The following is a 21,839-nucleotide window of genomic DNA, read 5'->3' on the forward strand; positions in this document are numbered from 1 at the left end:
GGCCAACCTGGCAGAGCTGGAACTGCTGAATAAAATGATGCATCACTCTATAAAGAGTAATTGATTTACTCAGTGAAAGCTTCTCCTAGCAAATCTCACTCTTCTCACTGTTCATGCAACTACTTTTTACCCTTTTTCTTTATTTTGCTCCTAACTGGTGTTCTTGAGTTGTATCATGCTGGATTTTGTTTTGTGAATCTTGAAAAAAGAATGCTGTCACAGGGGTGAAGTTAGGGAAATAGCCAGGAGTCATGGCGATGACATGCAGCCTATGCAATTACCTGTCATTGCTGACATTCTACGCAGGTATAGTACAACATCCCAAAGTACCGTGCCATATTCTGGGCTGACTGCACATTGCCAATTGCCAAACATTAGTATTCCAGTGTAAAGGCCAAAACTTCTCTGTGAATACCATTAGAACTGGGTCACTAACAGAAGGTGCGTGACAGCTTAACATGCAGAACGACTAAAGCCATTTCCTCCGTCTCATACAGAGCAGAAATACTGAGAGTGAAGATTATGTGTACAGTGTGAGCGGAATGACAAATGACAAGCCTTAGTGATGTAGTTGTTTGGTGGCATTAGTGATGCAGGTCTGCCTTGGAAACAGTGAAAATAGGTGATCAGCTGGGTTTTGTGCTGCACCAGTTTTGCTAAATGTTCAAATTTAATAGGAAGTCAAATGATTAAATTAAGTATTTCATTTTGTAGAGGAAATTCTCTTGCTCAGCAGCATCCTAATAACACCTACTATTTAGCTTTTTCTATTTTGTTTGGAATAAAGAGGTTTTAACCTCACAGCTTCAAGCTGTATATCTCTATTCCAGTTCCAGGAATTATTGCTGTAGCTGTGTGCTCAGCAGTCATAAAAATGCTGCAGAGAGATTTATGTCATTTCAGAAAACATTATGGAGTAAGCTGGATGAGACTCTGTGTTCTGCCTTACCAAGTCCCCTTAAACCAGCTAGAGAGGAATGGAAGGGAATTCTTCTGGTTAACGTCGCTCCAGCTACCTTCTGAATCAGAAGGGCATGCTGAGACCTTCTTTATACGGAGAAAATGGAAGGTGGAAGCCAGAGAAAGGAAGTATCTGGAACTGCAAAGAGAAACGGAATTAACAGAGTATTAGCTATGTACCAGTAAGTGAGAGCTACACAGGCTCTTGATGGCCCCCTCCATGTTAGTCAGTCTGGATATCGTAAGAATCAGCCCCTTTATAAGTCTTTATTAATTACTCTTCAGTCTTTTTTGGATGTGACAGAGTATTTCTGGAGACAAACACGGTAAGCAAAGGTGTGGCATTACATCATGCTCTGCCTCATTCATCTGTACCCCTCTCACGGTTTGCTCATTTTTATTTAAAGTTGGAAAAAAAAAGTTCAGAAAACTGGTTTATACGGAAAAGAAAAATCAGATCACTCAGATTGGTCTACAGATTCAGGTCATATTCAGTAACAAGTTTAAATGGAAAAAATCTGGGAGAATCAGTAAAATGAGGAGTATTTTTCCTATTCCTTTGACATGAAACCCCACTGTTCTTTTGTTTCAAAAACATTGGAAAGACATCTTGGGTCCAAAATACTAAACAGGGATTTAACAGAGAAGGAAATAATCCAGAAGGAAACCGAACACAGTATTTTCACAAGCAAAATGTCCTATTAACCCCCAAATGGCTTTTGGTTTGGAGTGATCAGAAAGATTTTTAAATTGCTTTGAGTAAAATACTGAACTGTAAGGCAATTATTTGCAATTCTGTCTAACAACTGAAGGTTTGTTTTTAATATGTTTCAAAGACAGGTAGTGTTATTCAAATTCTCATCGTGACTTTTCTTCACATATCCATGAACTCTTTTTTGGCACATGAAGTGAACAGGTGTGAGCCAGGGCAAGGTGGCCCACAGGCCATAACCAGCAAATAACTAATTGGCATCTGTGCTGCAACAGGGCAAAGATCCAGCCCAATTATGATGAGGCACCGTGCCACCCTAATAGACTCACGTTATGGATTCCAAGATTCCATGCATTTGCATTATTTACATTTAGTTAGGGCAGGAATCCCAGCTGGGAAATTCCGCATGGTTGTCCATCTCTATCATATACAATTACGAAGGAAAAAGATCTCTGTGACTAATCCAGCATCCTGAAAAAGTTTTCAGGAAAAATGTAAATATTCTTGACAATTATTTAAAAATGCTCCCACTCATCTACACAGATAAATCATTTGAAAGTTTATTTTTGTTGTCTTTGTACAAAATGAATAAACAATTTATAAAATCAGACTTCTGCTGAAGATGCACGAGCCTTTTCAGCTTGGTAAAAAGGGAGGAAGAATTGTTTTTTTCTGCAGCAGTAGCAAGGTTCCTGACTATGTAATTGTGGGGGACAAAAAAAAAAAAAAGGGGGCAACTTTAAAGTGCGATCTCACTGCCCATGAGAAGGCGGGCTGTAGCACTCGATGGCGCGTCTGGTCAACGCTTTCGCGCCCCTCGGCAGCCTGGTGTTTGGCCGGGGCTCACGGCCGCCCAGAGAGGCTCCCTCACCCGAGCACCGCGGGGGGCTGGGGCTCGGTTCCCACCGCGTCACACCGGAGGAGCTGGTGGGGCCTCTCGGAACAGAAAAGCGTGGCTTTCTCCTCAAAGGCCACCTACAACTGGTGACACCGCGGGAAAGGCCCTGCGCTCACCTTCCATCCTGGGGGGCGGCGCGGTTTATTGACAGGGAAGCTGCCGGACACTTGGGCTGATCCCAGGTGAGGAGAAGGGGGGGGGGGGGGCAGCAGAAACGCCGCCCTCACCCCTAGGAGACACTCCCGCACTGCCGAGCCACCGCGACGAGGCAGCCCCCTTCCTCCTCTCCCGGCGCGGGAGCAGAACCGAGGCAGCGGCGGCAGCAGCCAGGCTGCCGGGGTCCCCGCGCGTGCTCCCCCCTTCTGCGTGTGCTCTCGCGGCCGGGCCGCGCGAAGCCACGGAGCCCCGTCAGGTTCGCGCAGCCCCCACTCCCCCCGCCCTTTTTTTCCCAGCGTGCCCCGCGCCCTCTCCCGCCTTCGCACCTCCCGCCCGCCCCTCGTGCCAAGTCTCGCGCGCGTCCCTCCTTCGCTCCCTGCAAGTCTCGCGCCTCCTTCTTCCCCCCCCCCCCCCCCCGGTGCTCTCGCGATAGGCAGCGGCGGCGCGCGGGGCGGGGCGGGGAGTGGGGGGGGGGGTGGAAGCTGGAGGGGCGGGGGGGGCGGCGCCGCGGCAGCCGCTGCTCCCGCGGTCCCTGACAGGCGGGAGCGGCGGGCAGGCATGTCCCTCCGCCCCGCGCGCAGGTGGCGGCGGTGGCGGCGGCGGTGGCGCCGCCCCGGCTCTCCGTGACTCCCGCCGGCCATGGCCGGCTCCGCTCCGTGGGGGCCCGAGCCGCGCCGCAGCCGCCGCTGAGGAGCTAAAACCGCCACGATGAGGAAGGGCCGCTCCCGGGGGGACAAAGCGGCGCCGCCGCCGCCACCGCGGAGGGAACCCGGGAGGACGGTGGCCGCCAGCGCGGCGGAGCGGAGAGCCACCGTGCTGGGGGGCGGCGGCAGGAAGGAGCCGGAGGACGGCAGGGCCGCGGGGGCGCCCAGCCGGGAGGCGCTGGAGAGGGTAAAGCCCGGAGGGGAGGGGAAGGGGGGGGGGGGGGGTACCGGGCCGGTGGCGGCCGTTGGCATGGAGACGCGCGCTCCGCGTGGCGCGGGCCGGCAGCGGGCGGGGGCGCCCGGCGGTGCCGCCCCCCCCCCCCCCCCCCGGGGGCTGCGGCTGCCGCCATGGCGGGACCGGGGGCCGGTGTGGGGCTGCGGGAGGGGGGTGGGTGTGTGTGTGTGGGGGGGAGGCTGCCGGCTGCACCCTCCGCGCACCCCCTCGCGTTCCACGCGGTTCCTGAGGCGGGTGGCCCCCCCCGGAGAGGGTTGGGTGGTCAGGAATGGGGCGGTTGGTGTGTCAGCGCTCTGGCGGAGTGAGCGGTGGGGCAGCCGCGGTGCCGGGGGAGAAGCGAGGGAGGATGCAGTGAATTCTACTGTGGGTTAAATGCTTGCCGGTATTAATGATTACAGAATTCCCGCCGGTAACCTTCTGTAGGTCACTCCTCATTGCGACCTTAACTGTGATGTATTTTCCAGCATTTTTGAGGTTTTAACGCAAGAAGTGGTTTATTTAGGAAACATACCTTTGCAGATATTTGAAAACGTGCAGGCTTGTCAAAAGTGAGAGCGTGTAAGTTCGGTGTGTCCACTTTTACGTCTTTCACCCTCACAAAAAAGGGATCTGCTGATTGCTGCTTAGGCATACAGGAATAAGAGACCCAAGAGATCTTAAACTTTGTTTTGATGTGTTTTTTTTTTTATATCCTAGTTTTACAGAAAAGAAAAATGGGGGATGAGAGTTTGAAAATGTAGATGGTAACCAGTGCTATTTTTTTTTTTCAAGTGAAGGAGAAAGTGTCACAAATATGAAGACTCCCAGGATGCAGTAATTCATTGCTTTGTTTTGCCATTTTTAGGAGCAAAGTGAAAAACTAGGTTCTTTGACTCTTCTTGTCAAAAATGTGTCTTAAGTTTATGTTATTATTGCAGATGCATAAGTTTATTCTTTTTTTATAATTTCTTAGGGGTTTTTTTCTAGAAAAGCTGCATTACATTGCCTTCAGTTACGGGAGGCTTGTATTTTGGCTTTGACTAGTGGACATCTCTTAAATTTAGATTTCTCAGACTGGCCCCTGGAAGAAGAGCTCTATTTTTCTGTCTTATTCTCTAGTGCCTTGTTAAGCCAGCTGGTTAAGAGGTGCTGCTGCTTTTGATGCTTATCACTTCCTGAAACAATTAAAGAGCACTAATATTCTTATTCAGGAAAAAGATAAATCTAAAAGGAGAGGTGGCTTAGTTTCTTCTTAACTGTCCATTAAAATAGTGGTTGGTAGAGCTATCAAATGCAATAGCAAGGTGTTTGTTGTACTGTTTTGACATGTTGTATATGATATTGACATGGAAATTAGAGGAAATGGTTTCCATTCTTGGTAGTTGTGAATTAAACTTTTTACAAATCATGGATACAGAACATGCTGCATACCATAAAATATACAGAAGGCTTGGGAAGCTTCACCAAAACAACATTAACATTTCCTGAGAACAGGGAAGCAGGAAAGACTGCAAATTCAGAAATACCATTTATTGAGATGCACAAGGCTTTTTAATGGGAGATACTGCCAGTTTGCTTTAAGCTTGAGTGCTCTGACTAAGACTGGATGTGACTTGTAGTAACAGGTCTTTACATGCTGGCAAGTATTCAGTGTGATGGAGTCTTTGAGGAGTTTTGCAGCTAAAGTTAAGAAAGCTTCTACTTGTGTGAGATGCCCCCCAAATTTCAAAGGGCGACCTGTCATCCCCTCTCCCCTTTTGTCTTCCATTTGAAGTGGTGAAAGTTTTGTAAATGTGGCAGGCAGCTGGGAATAAACAGAATAAACAGGGCAAAAGCATTTCTGTCTTTAATATCAGTAATTCAGTATTTCTTTAAACATCAGGAGTTGGTAGTATGGATGTGGTGGAAAGGGCCTTCTGAGATGCAAAAATCAGTATGATACTCCATTTCCACTGACGCAGCTTGTGTCTTGACAAATATTTCCTTGGGGGCCGCTTCTGATTTAAGTAGCTCTGTTGTTTCCAAGCCTGTAGTATGCCCTCAGCTGTACCAGTGCAACAGTGTACATAGCTGCAGGGAACTGTTCTGAATTAAACTCGGATTTCACAGTTTGTTTGTCATACATTTGCACAAGTTTGTGTTTGAGGGAGACTAAGCTACTCTAATGTTGGAAAAAGTACTTATCAAACTGTGACTGTAGTAGTTAATCACTGTGCTGACCTTTAGGCCTTTGAAAATCTGGTCCTTCAATGTGCCGTGCTTATAGTTCTGACGTACATACAATTAATATTTTCACTTTTTTACCGGTTATGTAAGAACATAAAAATGACTGTACTCAGTCGCATTAAAGATCCCGCTAGCCCAGTATCCTGCCTCTCTGCGCTGCCAGAAGCAGATGCTTGGAGAAGAGTATAGTGTGTATTGAGGAAATACCTCTCCCAGCCTCCAGTAATTTGTGGCTCACAGGTTTCCGGAACTAGAGGTGATATTTGTTTTTAGTGCCCCCTGTGGGTTTTTTCTTCTATGAATTTGTCCCATCGGTATTTGAAGCCATGTATGCTTGTAGCATCCACAGCATCCTGTGGCTGAGTGTTGTAAGACTTAAACACATTTTGTGTGGAAAACACACTTATTTTGTTTGTTTTTGAACTTTCTGCCTGTTTGTTTCATGACTTGTTTGTTAATTCTTATATTGGAAGAGGTGGTGAAAAAGAGAATCCATGTTCTTCTGTGTGGCTTACAACTTGCTAACTTTTAATTTTATTTACCATTCCTAGCTTGTGACTTTTCCAGAGGCGTTTTAGAAAGAAGTGACTCTATCCTTTTCATTGTCCTTGCTGTTTTCTTTGTGCCTTTCGCAGGTCTGTTCCTGATTGGAGATAGCGATGATGGGATCAGAGCGACAGGGTTGGGGAACAGTAACCAGGACTGGCTACAGTATTTCAGCATATGAGACCCTCTAAACTTACATAGCATATTAGGTTTTATTCTTTAATTTTACCTGCTTTTTTCTTGATGCTCTTTAAGCATGGAGCTGGGACTTTTGTGGATCTGTCTTATTGTAGCTCCTGAACCATGCTTAAATGGTAATACCTAGTTCAGAATTTGTCTTTGTGTATATAAATTTAGGATTTTTTTTTTTTTTTTTTTTACGGTATGCATCACTTTACATTTATCTGCATATAATCTTATCTGCTACTTTACAGCCCACTTAAACAGTATCATTAAGGTCGTCTTCAGATCTTTGGCCATCACTTTTGCAACCTTGAAAAACTTTAAGCTTTGTCAGCAAACTCTGTCACGTAAGTGTTGAGCTTTGCTAGATTTTGCTTTAAAATGTTGAAGGTATTGATCCCAGAACAGGTCCTTGTGGGACTCTACGGGTGTTCGTTCTTTTTTGATAAAAAGGCCAATTATTCCAACTTCTTATTTCCCTGTCTGTTAATTAGTCATTAATTCAAAGTTGAATTGTCCTTCTTGTCCCATGGCAGTTTGGTTTTATTTAGTGGGGGCATCTTTGTCAAACACAGCCTACTTGGGTTTCTCTAAAGCATCAGCTTAATCATCGTACGTTTGCTGAATACATTGAAGGAGAAAAATGGAAAGTTGAAGTGAAAGTTATTGTGGCAGTCACCATCATCCAGAGGCATATTATAAGCATTAGATTGTTTCCATATCATGCTTACATAATTAGTTTGAGACATTGTGATATTTTTTGGCTATGATTCATGCGAGATCTTTCACAATATTTGTCAGAGGTGCTTTTATTAACATTTTCTACTTTAGGTAGAAGTCAAAGGTCAAAGTTCTCATACAAAGGACTCTTCAATGTCTAGAAGATACGTCTTAAAGGTGTTATGATGGAAGCGTACAAGACCATGGTTGGTATGTAGAGGGTAGCAAAAAGCAACTGACAGTTTCCTCTAGTATTAAGCTAGGAGTCAGACTTAAAAAGAGAATCTTCACACAAAAGGTAATACATGTATGATTTTTTTTTTTGGCCAAGGGATGCAATGGATGCAAAAGGCATTTAGAGTTGGAAGGGATCTTGTGAAGATTATTAAATAGGCAGATGACATCTACTTGGGGAAAGCAGCTGAAATTAACTACTGTCTAGGAGAACATGAGAACAGGGCACATGCATGATGCTTCCCTTTATTTGTCTGTGGGGACTGTTTCTGCTATTTTTATAGGGTTTTTTCCACGATGAATTGTTAGCCTGTCCTTAACAAATCTAAATCCTGCCTTCCTCTGAAATCAAGGGGAGATTAAATGGATAGGAGGAAAGCTGAAGTATTGTGGCAGGTCCAGGGGTGTGGAGGTTGAGGGTCAAAAGAGTAAAAATAGAGGACACTGAGAACTGAGTATTGCTGAACAGTGTTCTCTGCTCCGTTCTGAAGGCATCCAGGGAGCTGGTGGGTGCTGCCCTGCGGTGCTTTGCTCAGATGTTTGAGGGTGAGGGAACAGAAACAAACCCCATGCTTGTTGGCATTTCACCCTCGCTTCTGTCAAGATTCCCTCTCCTCTCACTGTGGATGGCCAGGGCCAGGAGAGGATTTATGAGTAGATTCTCTGACTTTGTGATTTTGTAGGATGATAAAGAGATGAAGGGAAAAAGAGTAGCAGAATCTCAACAAGTAGTTCAAGGAGCTGGTAGAGGGACCGCAAGTTGTAGAGGTGGGATTTTGGGTTAGATGGACCCTTTGTCTTGTATAAAGTTTATCCTGGCTGCTGCTGGCGAACAGTTGGACTGAAATGTTGCTAAACCTGGAGGCTCCCCAGCTTGCATGTATGTTCATTGTGTGGGAAATGTTCAGCTGATGCCAACAGGCGAGCTGCATATATAATACTGAGAAAGGTGAAAAACCTCCTTAGTCCAGGTTAGTTTCATGTTGGGAGAGCCCTTTCTTTAGGGCAGGCAGCGCAGTGGACTATCTCCAGCTGTCAGTTTTGATGTGCCTGAAGAAGGGAGATCTTGCGTGTTCATCAGGCAGTACATTTTGTCATTTATGCATTGGATAGAAAGTATTTCTTGATCTTCAAACAAGGTAACTGACTTAACAATCAAATCATTTAACTATTATAGGCATTTGAAAATGCAGTGCTGCAGACTTTCTGAGAGAAGTGAAAATATTCCTTTCTCTCCACTGTCTTTGAAACTTTGTAGATCTCTATGTTCCAAAGCCAAAATGGATTACTGTGGTTATCTACTGTGATTTCCCCACATGTGCAGGCTGTGAAGCTTTCTTCAAAGATAAAACATCTCTCTTAAATTGATCTTCTCTTAGCTTTAGATCATGGTGTGTCTGTCACCTCTTCTGGAAAGCTCTGCTAATGTTTAATTATTCCTGCAGTTAGGAAACTAAACTACATCTTATTTCAAGGCTTGTTTTGTCCAATGTCCAACTTTCAGCTGTGGAATATGCCTATGCTAGCACAGGCAGTAAAAGTTCTCTACTATCTAATATCTTTTCCATGTATAACTATTTCAAGGGTAAAATCTAGCTTCAGTGGGGACAGAAGACACTTTGTTCTTTTGCTTCTAGCACTTTGTGCTTTCCCCCCCGATTGTTCTTGGTGTGTGTGCACCAAAAATAGGTAATATTCTGGCAGCAGCCTGGAATACTGTGGTCACAGTTAAGGTTACTTCTTCACTACTGTGTGATATTTGTCTTTTTACAATTTCAGGGATTGCATTACCACAATTGGGTGTGTCGTATGAGAGAGTTTTGTAACATTATGCCTATGTGGATATTTCTACTCCCTGTATTCAGGACATAGTGCAAATTGGTCTAAGACTACTTACAAATGTTAGGTTAGAAAGCTTATCACTCTTCTAATGTTGTCTTCTTTTTTTTTTTTTTTTTTTTTTTTTTTTTTTTTTTTTTTTTGGTAAGGAATGGCAAAGGATCTTTTCCACAGACTTCTCACTCTGTTGATTTTTTTGGAAAGGAGTCAGTGACTGGCAGGGAGAAACTGGCCAAACCCCAGAGTGCTAGTCAGATTTGGTTTGCCTCCACAGCTGCAAAGAAGCTATTACCATGCTTTCTTTGCTGCGTGGCATACCTGGAAGAGATCTTTCTTTTTTCCCTAATCAGAACTTCTGGGCTTTAAATATAATAAGTATTTTCTCTCTTTTTTTTTTTTTTTTTTTAAATTCTAGGTGCCATCAGTGCTATTAAAGGCAGTACCTCTATTGTGATGAGCTCTGTACGTAGACTGAATTACAGTTTGGGGTTCTTTGGTTATTTCTACTGTGACTCTTCCCCCTTCTGTTTGCTAGGTGAAGAAGCGAGCTTTTGGAGTTCAGCTGACACTGCTTCTGAGCTTTCTCTACACCTCTGTCTCTCAGGCTGCTGATCAGAGCTCTGTTGCAGTTCATGTTTTGCTCCCCCAGCCATGGACCCTATGATTAACAGCTCACAACAGTCAAAGCTGTTTCTTCTAACTGCCTATCAAAGCCTACAAACTGGAATGAAAATGAGTCTGAAGATTGAAGTTTATTTCCAAAATTCAAGCAAATAAACAGAATCAAATGGATGCTAGCAATGCAGATTGCATTTGCAATACAGTGTGGTTTTTAATATTTACATTACAGATTCCATAAAAGCAAATATAGATTAAACATAGCCGTATATACTCTGTAAGCATCATTGCCTCTTCTTGTCGAAGGAGGGATGGAGTGCTGCTGACTTCTAGAAGATCAGGAATCATCTGTTTATATAAATACTTGCAGCTACCTGTTTTGGGATATTATTGCCATTCAGGGCTGATTTTAGGGCAATTCTGTCCTGTGCCTGTTTCATCAAGGGAGCTAAAGAAAGTCTTAAGGAAGACATTGGCAAAAACTCCTAAATTATGATCTGTGGATGTGATTTACCATTAAAAACTCGGTCTTATTTTTCCCATCTGCCTTTGTTGCTGTCTAGCCCTTTTTCTCATTACAGGGAGAGAGCAAAAAGTAAGCGTGTGTTTGTTTTTTTTTTTTTGTTTTTTTTTTTTTTTTAATATATATGGGAAGATGTCAAGTTCTAGCCTGTAAAGATTCTAATATGGTGAACCAGAGTCCAGAGTATATGGTTCACTGGCAGGCATGCTTACTCATCCTCAGTTTAATTTCTTAAGTTTACCCCTTTCTCTATAGAGAAATAAAAGTAGTGAAGAAGCCAGAGCATAGCTGCAGAAGAAGCTGTTTCCTATGACATGTATGGTTCTGTCTCTGTTTTCTTCTCTGTCCTTTTCTGAGGAGGCAAGAAAAGAAGCCAGAAAGATCAAACCTCTCAGTGTCCTGTAGGTATGTCTTGCTGCCTTCCATAAGCTGATTCTTGTTGATGCCGGAGCTACTCCTTCATTTCATTAGCCATAGTTTTGCCCGTCTGTATTTTGATCGGGCAGCAGTGGCAGCTGCTGGCAGCATGTCTCTCTGAGTTCACTTGTATGTTCATACTGATTTTTTTCAAGTATGAAAGGGAGGGTGGGAAGTGATTGAAGAAAAGACTCATCCAAAATCAGGCAAAGGAGAATAGAGTCAAGTGAGCAATTCTACAATGTGCTTGTTAGATAGTAACAAAATGTCGCCAAAAGATTCATCTAGAAGCAGACAAAAGGGATGTAGAGTCAAGTGACCAATTCTGCCATGGGCTTGTTAGATAATAGCAAAATAGAGCCAAAGGGCATACGGCACTTCCCTGGTCTGATATAATAAAAACATCACCTCCCTCAAAGTTGAATATTAATGGACAAACCTAATTTGTTTAAATCAGTAAGTAGGTGGGCATTGCATCAGCAGCTTAGATGATTTAGATGATTTCAATTTCCTGTCACAAGTGAAGAGAAAGAGTAAATATTGTGTATTACCCACATTAATTTCATATCTTGCATATTAGAATAGCTAAGCAGGCAGTGGAGAGATTATGAATATATAGGTGTTCATGTTGCTGATGGTTTGCATCCGAGTTTAGCAGTGCATTGCATTTCTTGTCCAAAAGGTGTACAGAAGTGAAGGAGCCAAGAGAAATCTTCTATCAGAAGTGTCTGGATTTGGTGTGGGACTACTTGTCTTTATAATCATAATCGATTATTAGCTTGAAGGTAACAGTTACTGCTACTTAGTATTTATTAGAGAGCATTTGAGGAAAACAGCGGGGTGCTGTCCAAGACTAGGATTAGGCACCTATTTGCAAAGCACTCAGAAAGACTGTGGATATATTCATGACTGTATGCTTCAGGAAACCAAGTAACATCTGTGTGAATTGTGTTGGAGGAATGGATATGCATTATTGACTTTATGCCTAGAAGTTGTCTTACTTCTTGAGCAAGCTCATATGCTTTCTTGCAGAGCAAAGAATGTGAGCATTGCTGTGCCTGTCAGGGTAGTTCTTAAGAGAGTCTCAGAGGCAATTCTTTATTTTTATCTGATAGGTTATTTTTATTGCCTGAGCTGCCTGTTGTGTTCCATAAGCCAACATAACTTTGGTGCTTATAAAAAATGCAGTGGATTATTATAAATATGATGATAGACATTTGTTTAAAATAAAATGTTTTTTAACTCTTCTTTAATTCTTATTCATGGAACCTGAGTAGCTGAGGCTAAGAAAGCAGTGAAGACCAGGTTAGTGAACTGTTTGAGACTAAAACAAAAAGCTTTATCACCCATCAAGACCTTGTTCCTCAAGAACCACAGTAGCTAAATAGACAGGTCACGTTGAGTCTTAACAGTTTCATTTCCACATCACATAATGATGTGCTGTGGTTAGTGGTTTTTTTTTGTAGTGATGTACAAATAAGCCTGGTGGAAATGCTGCTCTTTGGAGGAAGAATCTGAGTTCATGGTCACTCAAAAAACTACTTTTTTACAAGGAAGTAGAAAAATCTATTTCAGGTGAGGAAAATGCACTCATCTTTCTGGTGGCTTGGCGGAAGTCAGTCTTGGCTGTAGAAACTTGATGCTCTGTGATATCTCACTGTAGTAGAAAGATTTGAAGGCTTTGTTTGGTTTGTAATGAAGTAGCTCTGTTGTTACCATTAAGACCTGCTTTAAAACATTTTTCTTTTTTCACTTGCTCTGAAGAGTATTATCTAGTTTACAGTTTAGGTCCCATGAACTCTAAAGCTAGTAATCTGTCAAATTATTTTTAGATGTTCTGTTATAAATACACATTACAGTGCAGTGAGGGAAGAGGGTTCAAGACTGAATATCCAGCAAGAAATAAAAAAAATCCAGCTGTCTAGCTTGTCAGTTTTTTGCTATTTGGAATTGCTCTGACATGATTGGAGGTCCATTTACATGGATGATGCTCTGTTTCTTTCCAGGAAGAAATAGTGTCTTTGCTATTAGAACTTCATTGTAAATATTTTCACTTTTTATTACACATATAGTAAACAATTTAACAACAAAATACTTTATAAAACCTTTTAGTTTGTCTGGATTTTGATGAATGTGAAAGCAAGATAGTGCTTTAAAACATTCCATGTACCTGTTTAAATTTCCAGAAGCAGATAACACTGTTAGGGTTGGACTGTGGGGATTTAAAAAATTTTTGAAATGTAATTTCTCATTCAGTTTCAGTCCACAGATGTTTTTGTGAATGGACTATATGGGAAGATTTTCTCTAATTTTTTTACTACATAGTGTGACATTCCACCATAAACATTTTCAACAGTACAAAGCCAAAATAAATCATTTAACTATTTAATTGAATGACACTTGGATAACTTTTTTTGGCTTTTACTGTATCATGATAGTATTTCTGAAACTCTTGTTTTCGGTGTTTGCCGTCTCAGCTAATTCTGCTAGTAGTAAAAATGCTTAACAAAAGTTATAATAAGCTGAATTTCAGTGCCCTTCTGGAGCGCTGCTTCTATTATCTGCACAATGTGCAAACATCCAGCAATCCTTTCAAGACGGATTTCCAGTGGCACTTACAGTGGTTGCTTATATGAGGCTATATTCTGCGAGCCCTAACTTCTTGCAGTGACTGAGCTGACTTTTGGAAATTAGCTAGTTATACACTATGTGTGTTTATCACTTTGGTATGTTAGCTGCTAGCACATGAGAATTGGAATTAAAAAAAAAAATAAATTTGTACGTCCTGCCATCCCTGTTGATTTTTCCCTATCGGATTTGGTGGAAGAATTCACAGACCACTTTGTTTTCCGTGATAGAAGAGAAAATACAGACTTATTACAATGGTACAATAGCTGGCCTGCGGAATATAGAAAGCAGTTTTACTGAAGACTGTATGGTGTTTATGGTTGAATCCAAACTTGAGACACTTTGTCATCTTTTATTAATCCAGCCAAACAAAAACTATGTGCAAAAGATACATCCACTAAGGAGTGAGGGGAATTCAGTACTGTCTGTGGGATGAAAACTTGTGAAAACATAGTGTAGCTGCGTTTCAAGAAGCTTGAAGATTTTAATGAAATGTAGTACTTATGAGGTATAGTAATTGATGCTCACGCGTGTTCTTTTCCATTTCAAATACACATCTGCCATGCTTTGAGCTCAATAAGAATGAGTTTTTAAAAAATAATTTCTAATATGCCTTTCTGGTACCATGTATAATAACTCTTGCGTATGCGTGCTTTTTTCATGACAGTCATACACCTGTAGAAGGACTGCATAAACACCTGGTTTATATTCTACAAATGGTTTAAGCACTGTTCCATGCTTCCAGGAAGGCTGTCTCCCTGTGCATGCTGATTTCCAGTTATCCCAGGTATTAACCTTGGGGTTTGCTTCTCTTTTCATTGAAGAGCATACAGCTTAGAACCATGAAATCACATTTCTCTGCATTCTTTCTTAAAATACAATTTGTCATTACAAAGCAACTACACAAATCGACAGAATTGCATAGATACCTTTGTCCTTTATGTGGCTTTCAGAGCAAGCATGTACAAGACCTAAAGAATCCAACTTCACTAATGCAAGCAAAGTGTTAAACTCTTGGAAAGGTGAAACTGGAAAAGAGTATGTAATGGAGACCTGTGGAGCTACTTAGGGAAAAAAATGCACTGATAGGCAGTGAAATAATTTAATGTCTTGCATTGTTTTTCTGATGTTTGTTCCATTAACCTCCTGGTGGTTGCATGTCCTCTGTTCACTGAGGACTAGAGGAGAGGGCTAGCAGCAGCTCTGCTTATGATTGTATCTTTTGCCATTTGACGTGGAGTGAGACCCCAGTTCTATTTCAAAGAAGCCATTGTAAGACCCTAGAGCAAGGATATCATCTCAAAAATGAAATGCTTAATAATTAAAACAGGTTTATTAGTCACTAAAATCACACCATTCAACCTTTAGTGTATTTACAAATACTTTATGATAAGAAAAAAAATCATATTTTAACATGGAGCCTTAGAAAAGACCTTTATAACGGAACAGAGTGGTGAGGACGGATGTTAAGCATTCTGGACAGCACCAGAAGATGAGAGAGTACAAATAAATAAATTATAGTCACTGTTTTAGAAGAAAGCTTATAAATGAGTTGTATAGTTAATACAGTGACTGTAGGCATTTAGATGTTTAAACATTCAGACGTAGATGGATGTAGTCACATTAGTAGCAAATATGTCTTTCTCTGTTTTATTAAATGACTTAAATTAGACCTGTGCAGCGTGAATATGGCAAAAATACATGATCCTGAATGTTAAGTTGTGCATTCAGTTAGTTATTTGTATGTTCTTTGACCTTTGCATTGATCCCTGTTTTTAGGACAGAGAAGAATCTGGTTACAGCATTGCTTTGCCAGTTTAGCAGACACTTCAGCAAAGTGTCTTCTGACTGTAGTCTTTCAGTCTGAGCTCGAGGCTCAGCGATGTTCATGAACTGAACAGTTGGGCATTGTTTTTGTTCTCAAGCAGAAGGGAAGAAATACGTGTTTTGTCCTTGAAAAAATTTTGGCTGTTGTTTGTTTGGGATAGAATTGTCTTATGCTGTTTGGTGAGGAGAAGCTTTTATTCCAAACTATAGAGGCTCCATTTCTTTGTGCAGACATTGATAAGAATTGTGAATTAGTTTATCTTTGTCTGCCATTTTATGTGATTTCTGTTAAGAAAAGCTATGGATTAAGTGCTTGTTGTGTTTTCAAAGGTTAACTTAATTTCCTTTAGGTCTAAAGCCATTGGTAGTTTTATTTACGGTCTTATAATCAAGTGATAACTTCTTTTCCCTCATTCCATACGTGCAGATCTGTTGTTGAGTTTGAGGGAAAATTTGTTATGGGAAAAACTTCACATAAGTGCTTCTTAGTTTTGCTGTGTATCGATGTGCTTATCTCATGGTGGGAGGTGAGAAGATTCCAGATCGTTCATGGAGACAAAAAGATTGATACCAAAGGATTGGAACTTGCACTGTCACAAACAAAAAAAGTATTTAATTTCTTTTTCAGCTGCAAATAGCAATCTTCCTCAGTGATGATAACACCACATTAAAATGTATCTTGGCCTTTCTTCATCATGTAGGTCAGCAAATAGTGTTTTAACTCTTAGACCATTGTGCCTGGTTAGATTGTATTTCGTCACTAGTCTGTCTAACTGCAGATGGTTCCACTATTATTACTATTTAGGTGATAGTTGAAATATGTAAAAGCCTCCTGGGCAAAAAAAATACCAAAAAAAAAAAGCCCCTTGAACTCACCTGAGCAGTTCCCCACCAAAGTTCAGTTTGAGTTACCTTTTTCTTTTTTTTTGTGAGCAGCTTTATTTGAAACAAACCTTGGAACACAGTTGGGCACAGATTTCTCTCTAGTAGTCCCTTAGCCTTGTGACAGTTTTTTAAGAGCTATGTCTCATACTGGACCAGAGACTTTTATTTGAGACTATACTTTTAACTTAATGACTCTTAACATTTTTCTTTGGGAAGTGCTTTATTCAAAAGAAGATTAGAACTCTGCCTGTTAGTAAATAAGTCATTTTTATACAGCATGCACATTTTAATACACTATATTATTGTTTACTTGTCAAACTTTGTGGTTTTCGCTAGTATTTTAATTTTAAATATATTTTATTTGTGCTTTAGACATAGAAAATTCTATATTGTTTTGGATTGAGAATCAAATATTAATACAGATAACTTCTTATTTTTTGAAATGTGACTCAGAGGCTCCTGTCAGTAATGTATAAAATTAGGTGAAACTCTCTTTCAGGTCATATTGCTGTGAAACAACTGTTTATATAAATTCAGTGAACTAACCTATCACTAGGTCTTGTTCAAGGGGTTTATGTAGGCAAACAAGGGGTTTATGTTCCCAATGAAGATAACCTGATTGTAGCTTTGTTTATAGGCATTAAACAGAATTTACAGAGGTATAAGCAGATATTTTATGTTGTTCTGCTGTTTCCTTGGTAATGAGACAGTGTTGTAATGTGAAAAAAAAAATATATATATATATAATTGGAGTCATGAAAGCTCACTCCTTGAAAAAAACCATGAGCATCAGTGTTTCAGGGAATCAAGGCACTCTGCAGAATGTTCTGGTAATTCTTCTTTTTTATAGCCAATATGAAATCATAGGTCTTTTTACATGCACAGCTTAAGCTACAGCTGTGTTTCTGCTGCTTGCCTGGTTCCTTAATCAGTTCCCATTCTAGTCTTTCTTACAGCATTAGTTATAATAAAAGGTGTTAAATTCAGTGTTTTCTGCATAATAAATATCAGAATAAATCTGCAAGAAACAGTCAAACGAGAAGTTTTGGCTTGATGCTGTGGATTATGGTCTTTAGCAAATCTAAACATACATCTCTTGACTGTATAAAATCGAATAGACAAGGATATAGAAGATAAATGAGTATTTGATTACGCATAGGATGCTAAAGAGAGCTTGTGGTAATACTAGTCAGTAATGTTGGGACGCATCACATGCTTGGCACATCTTCTGAGTTTAATGGAAGAAAATCTTCAGAGAAATAGTGTTACTGATGTCTTAACACCAAATTTTATTACAAATTGCCTTTTTTTTTTTTTTTTCCCTCCGGTAATTCTTTTAATCCTTACAGTAGACAGAATTCTAATGTACAGATGATGAATTACAGAGTTGTTCATGTCATTTTATCTGGCCAGGAATTAAATTCCCTGTTCTTTACAACCTTTTAATGTTTGAAGTACTCATGCTAGAATACCAGTGATAAAGGAATGATGCAGCCTTTAACATGCAGTGTCTTTGTTCATAATGGTTTTGTTTTCAATGTAACTAGTGAGCATGTAGTGGGTTTTTGAGTCTTGATATATTGATAGTGGTTTCTTTGAGCTTCTGTAAAGTTTGATACAGACTTCAGCAGTAGGTATCTCTTGCCCTTTCTTCCCTAGATGAAATTCTTTTGGCTTTAGGCATTTACAAGCTGAATTTGGGAATTACACTATGCTTTTGTCTCTCAGTTGGGAGATCCTGAAGCAGGATCGAATACTTTGCTTGTGTAAACCATTGTGGTGTTATTTATATTTTCATATAAGGACCAAAGCCTCAGGCTGATATAATGTAATCATAAATTATGTTGTCTTATAGACTGTGAGTCCATTAGGAAAAAGATTCTGCAGTTCAGTGATCCTCAGGCACAGGGTGATAATGTACAGTTGTAAATATTTACTTTTGCTCTTTAACAAGCTCTTTAATGCATTCCTGCAGCTGGAAACACTTGGCAACAAAGTTGCCATCGTGAACTTCCCTGGTGAAAGCTTCCAATTAGTTATTTCTAATAGAACATGCATTGGAATTGTTTTCCTGAAGAGTTAGCAAGAAAAAAAATCTTCCCATTGGAAGAACAAGATAAGGAGGATGCATCTCATAGTACAGGTTTCTGATACTGTGTCTTTCAGGAGACATTATTTTTTTTCTTGTTTGTTTGAACTGGGGGGGGATTTTAAATTTTATATATATATATATATATATATATATATATATATATATATATATATTTTACAGAAGGATTTAAATTTGTTTTGTAACTTTTCTGTAATGTGTGTTATAATTGCAGATGAGTGTACAGAGGAAGCTATAGGTACTCAGAATGTTAAATGTGTGCCAATTACCCTGTAAAACTATTGAAAATATCACTGTGGCAATAATACTTAGCTTTCCAGTCTTTTTTAATACTTACTATCCACACTAAATTAAGTTTATATATTTATCTTTGTGGGAATGTTGGGATTTATTGCAAAGTTCTTCAAATGAATCTACTAAAGAGAAAAATATTATAAAACACTTTTCTGTCTTTAAAATACTGACGCTTGCATATAATGTAATACATTTTGTAAATCTTTTCTTTCTTGTTGATGTAGTAAACCAGTATACTGTAGCCTCTAAGAGGCTATGTTGATTTAGTGTAATTTTCCCTGATTCTGCTGTGTCTGACATTTTTCAGGATGCTGCTGGCAAGTACATGAGTTAAGCAGATACAGTTAAGAAGAATCTTAGTTGCAAGTTCTTATTCAGCCCACAATTTTGGTCACATTTGGGCTCATCTCAGCTTCCTGATAAACTGCTGGCCCTCGTCCCTCAATATGTCATGTCCAGGCTAGAAAGTTAAGGCAAATTTTAGTGCTAAATACTAAAGTACAAATACTATGAGTCCGTTGTGTTAACTGCTACTTAGATAGATAGGTATTTGGTTTGCAATCTCTTCTCTAGGCCTTTAATTTTCTTTTTCAGCATAGTCTAAAGTACATGAGAGCAGACCTAATGACAGGATCAGATTTTTCTTTTATTAAGGGTATGTATACACATTATATAAAGTGATGAGGAAAGGCTGAGAAGGAAAAGAATGCTTCCCAGACATGTGCACACAATCTTGGAACAACAAGCTTTTATATTTTAAAGGACAAATATTACTGTATTAAAAAACAGAAAATACAGCTTTCAATGTTGACTCCTTTTATTGCTTAAAATTTTTTTCAGAAAGTGTCAAGCTATGCTTGAGTTGCATTAGTTATTGGTTATCTTCCTTACAAAATAGGGTAATATTAGTGTATTATTTGTCAATTTATTGTATTTAAATTTTCATTCTTTTCCTTCCAGCAGTTTACTAGAATTTACTTCCAGTTGACCTTTGGTTGTCATGCTCATTAGCCATTTTTCCTCTTCACGGATTGCCTGTTTATATAAAATCTCTTTGTAGATTTCTTTCCCCTGCCCCTCAGCTACAGTTTAACATGTTTTGACCTGCAGATGTGAATATTTTTTAGTCACAGTTGAGTATTTTTTGCTTGTTGTAGAGATCTGTAGAAAAGATACAGTTGTGGGTTGGTTATAACAGTTACATGTAAGGAAGTGCTTCTTTATGTGATCTGTTACATCTTAAATGTAGGCCATAAAGATAGATCTTTAAGTTTTTTTCCTAATGTTCATCTGTTGCTGGTGTATCAGTCTAACTGTGTGGTACTTCGCCTGGCCGTTCAAGGAAGCACTTTGCCAGGCATTCACCCTTTTAGTATTCACCTGCCATTTGTGGATTAAGGATTTGTGCTGTTATTCTCTTGCAGCACCATTAAATGAACATTAGAAAAAAAAAAAAAGCTGCTGAAAATCATTGCAGCAGTATATGTGCTTGGTCTTTTATTTCTTACTTGAATTGCTTGGGAGACTTTCTCTATATAATAGAATGGAAAACATGCCTGAGAAGTTTCCTTGTAGCTCTATTCTGAAATTACCAGATCAGGAATTTGACGTGGGATACTAGTGTAATCTTGCACTCAGGAAGCACATTTGGTTTCTTGTCTTTTGTCTGCAGCTATTGTTGCAATCTGTCTGCTTCTCCATCTTGCTGTGTGTAATAAGCTCTATGTGAGATTTCAGACAAGAGAAACAGACTTGTATGTATTTCCAGTGCCACAACTATTTTAATGGTCTTTCTGTGCAAGTGTGGTAAGTGACTGAGCTGAATCCCTCACTATCCAAGAAACACCTTTGCCGTTCTTCTTCATATCCTACTGTTTCAAGTTATGCGAGCAAACTTTTGTATACCTTTGAAGGGACTGATAGGAATAATCTTTGCCTAGGAAATCAAGACTGCCTGTGTGACGCTTTTATCTTCAGTTCTGAGCTTTTCAGGATTCGGCTGGCTGTTTGAATATCATTTTTAGCTTGTGGCAAAAGACACAAGGCCAAAGTAAATGAAGAAGGTTTTTTTCTGTCACCTTTGAAAATAATTAATGGAGAGGCTCACAGTCCTTTTCATGCTCTGTGAACAAAGTGCTTACTGTGAACATTCTTACTAATGCTTTGATTTTTGAAAGCTGCAAGAATTTTTTATTTTCAAAAGTGGAAATGAAGTCCTTAAAATTTCATCAGTCTGTGCTACATAATTTATTCTTCAGCCACTTGCTCCAGTAGTCTAATTTAGTAATTTGAAATCATGTAAGCAAAATCTTGCTCTATCACTGCAAAGAGTTTCTTTATTCATTGATTTGGAATGTTGTAAAAGATTTTTTTTGTCCTTTGTACGTATTGCATCTTGCTTTGGGGCAAGGACAAGGAAAGATCTCTTCCTGTAGGCTTTCTTACTTCCCCGTTTAAGAGTGGTAACATAAACCACTGCTATTTCCATGTAGTTTGTCTATGAACTACAGTATAAAAGCTGGGTTTTGATGGATGAGTGAAATAAATTACAGTCTTATAAAGTACAACTCTGTTGTTAAGTTAAAACTTTCCCTCTTCATTGTTTTGCTGGCACAATATAGGCATAGCTCTTAGAAAATGAAATTTCAAACTGGCCATGTTGTACATAGCATTTTTTAAAACAGAATAGTCTCTCTCAGAACAATGCACTGGATTTTTGTTTAATATTTGAAAAGTGAGTCTGACAGTATATAAACCTGCAGAGTGCAATCGGGGTTCCTGTCTTCAAAATGTTCAATAGCTATGTAGTCTTCTGAATATTGCCCAAGTTTTTAATGTGTTTAACAAAGAAACAACTTATGAAGAATTTTCCATATATAATATTTACTAAGTCTGTCTCCTATAGAAGATAGCCTAGACTGGTGAGTGTGAGAAGCTGTTACCTTTCTACTTTTCCTTTCATATCTTTGTGGTACAAATCCTAGTGGGGAGGTGTTGCTGAAGTAGGCATGGCTGTTGAAGAAATGCATTTGGAATGATGTTTTGAGAAGTAGCGTGTATCATTGGGTTGACCTGAAAGGTGTGTGTGGGCAGGATGTCGCAGCTGAGCGGATATTGTGGTAGAATTAGGTGTGCCCTTCAGTGT

The 21,839-nt window shown here is 39.9% G+C and overlaps 1 protein-coding gene across 2 annotated transcripts in view; it reads left to right on the plus strand.

Annotated features, from left to right (window-relative positions):
- The first annotated feature begins 3,224 nt into the window (after positions 1-3,224).
- Positions 3,225-21,839, plus strand: part of MAST2 (microtubule associated serine/threonine kinase 2) — a 198,515-nt gene continuing 179,900 nt past the window's right edge. For both annotated transcript variants that reach the window (XM_042786371.1, XM_042786372.1), the window contains exon 1: positions 3,225-3,617. In XM_042786371.1, the coding sequence (XP_042642305.1) occupies positions 3,435-3,617 (183 nt within the window). In that variant the 5' untranslated portion in view covers positions 3,225-3,434. The remainder of the gene's footprint in view (positions 3,618-21,839) is intronic.

This window comes from Tyto alba, unplaced genomic scaffold (genome assembly GCF_018691265.1).
Source record: "Tyto alba isolate M040663 unplaced genomic scaffold, T.alba_DEE_v4.0 Super-Scaffold_1000006, whole genome shotgun sequence".
Taxonomy (NCBI): domain Eukaryota; kingdom Metazoa; phylum Chordata; class Aves; order Strigiformes; family Tytonidae; genus Tyto; species Tyto alba.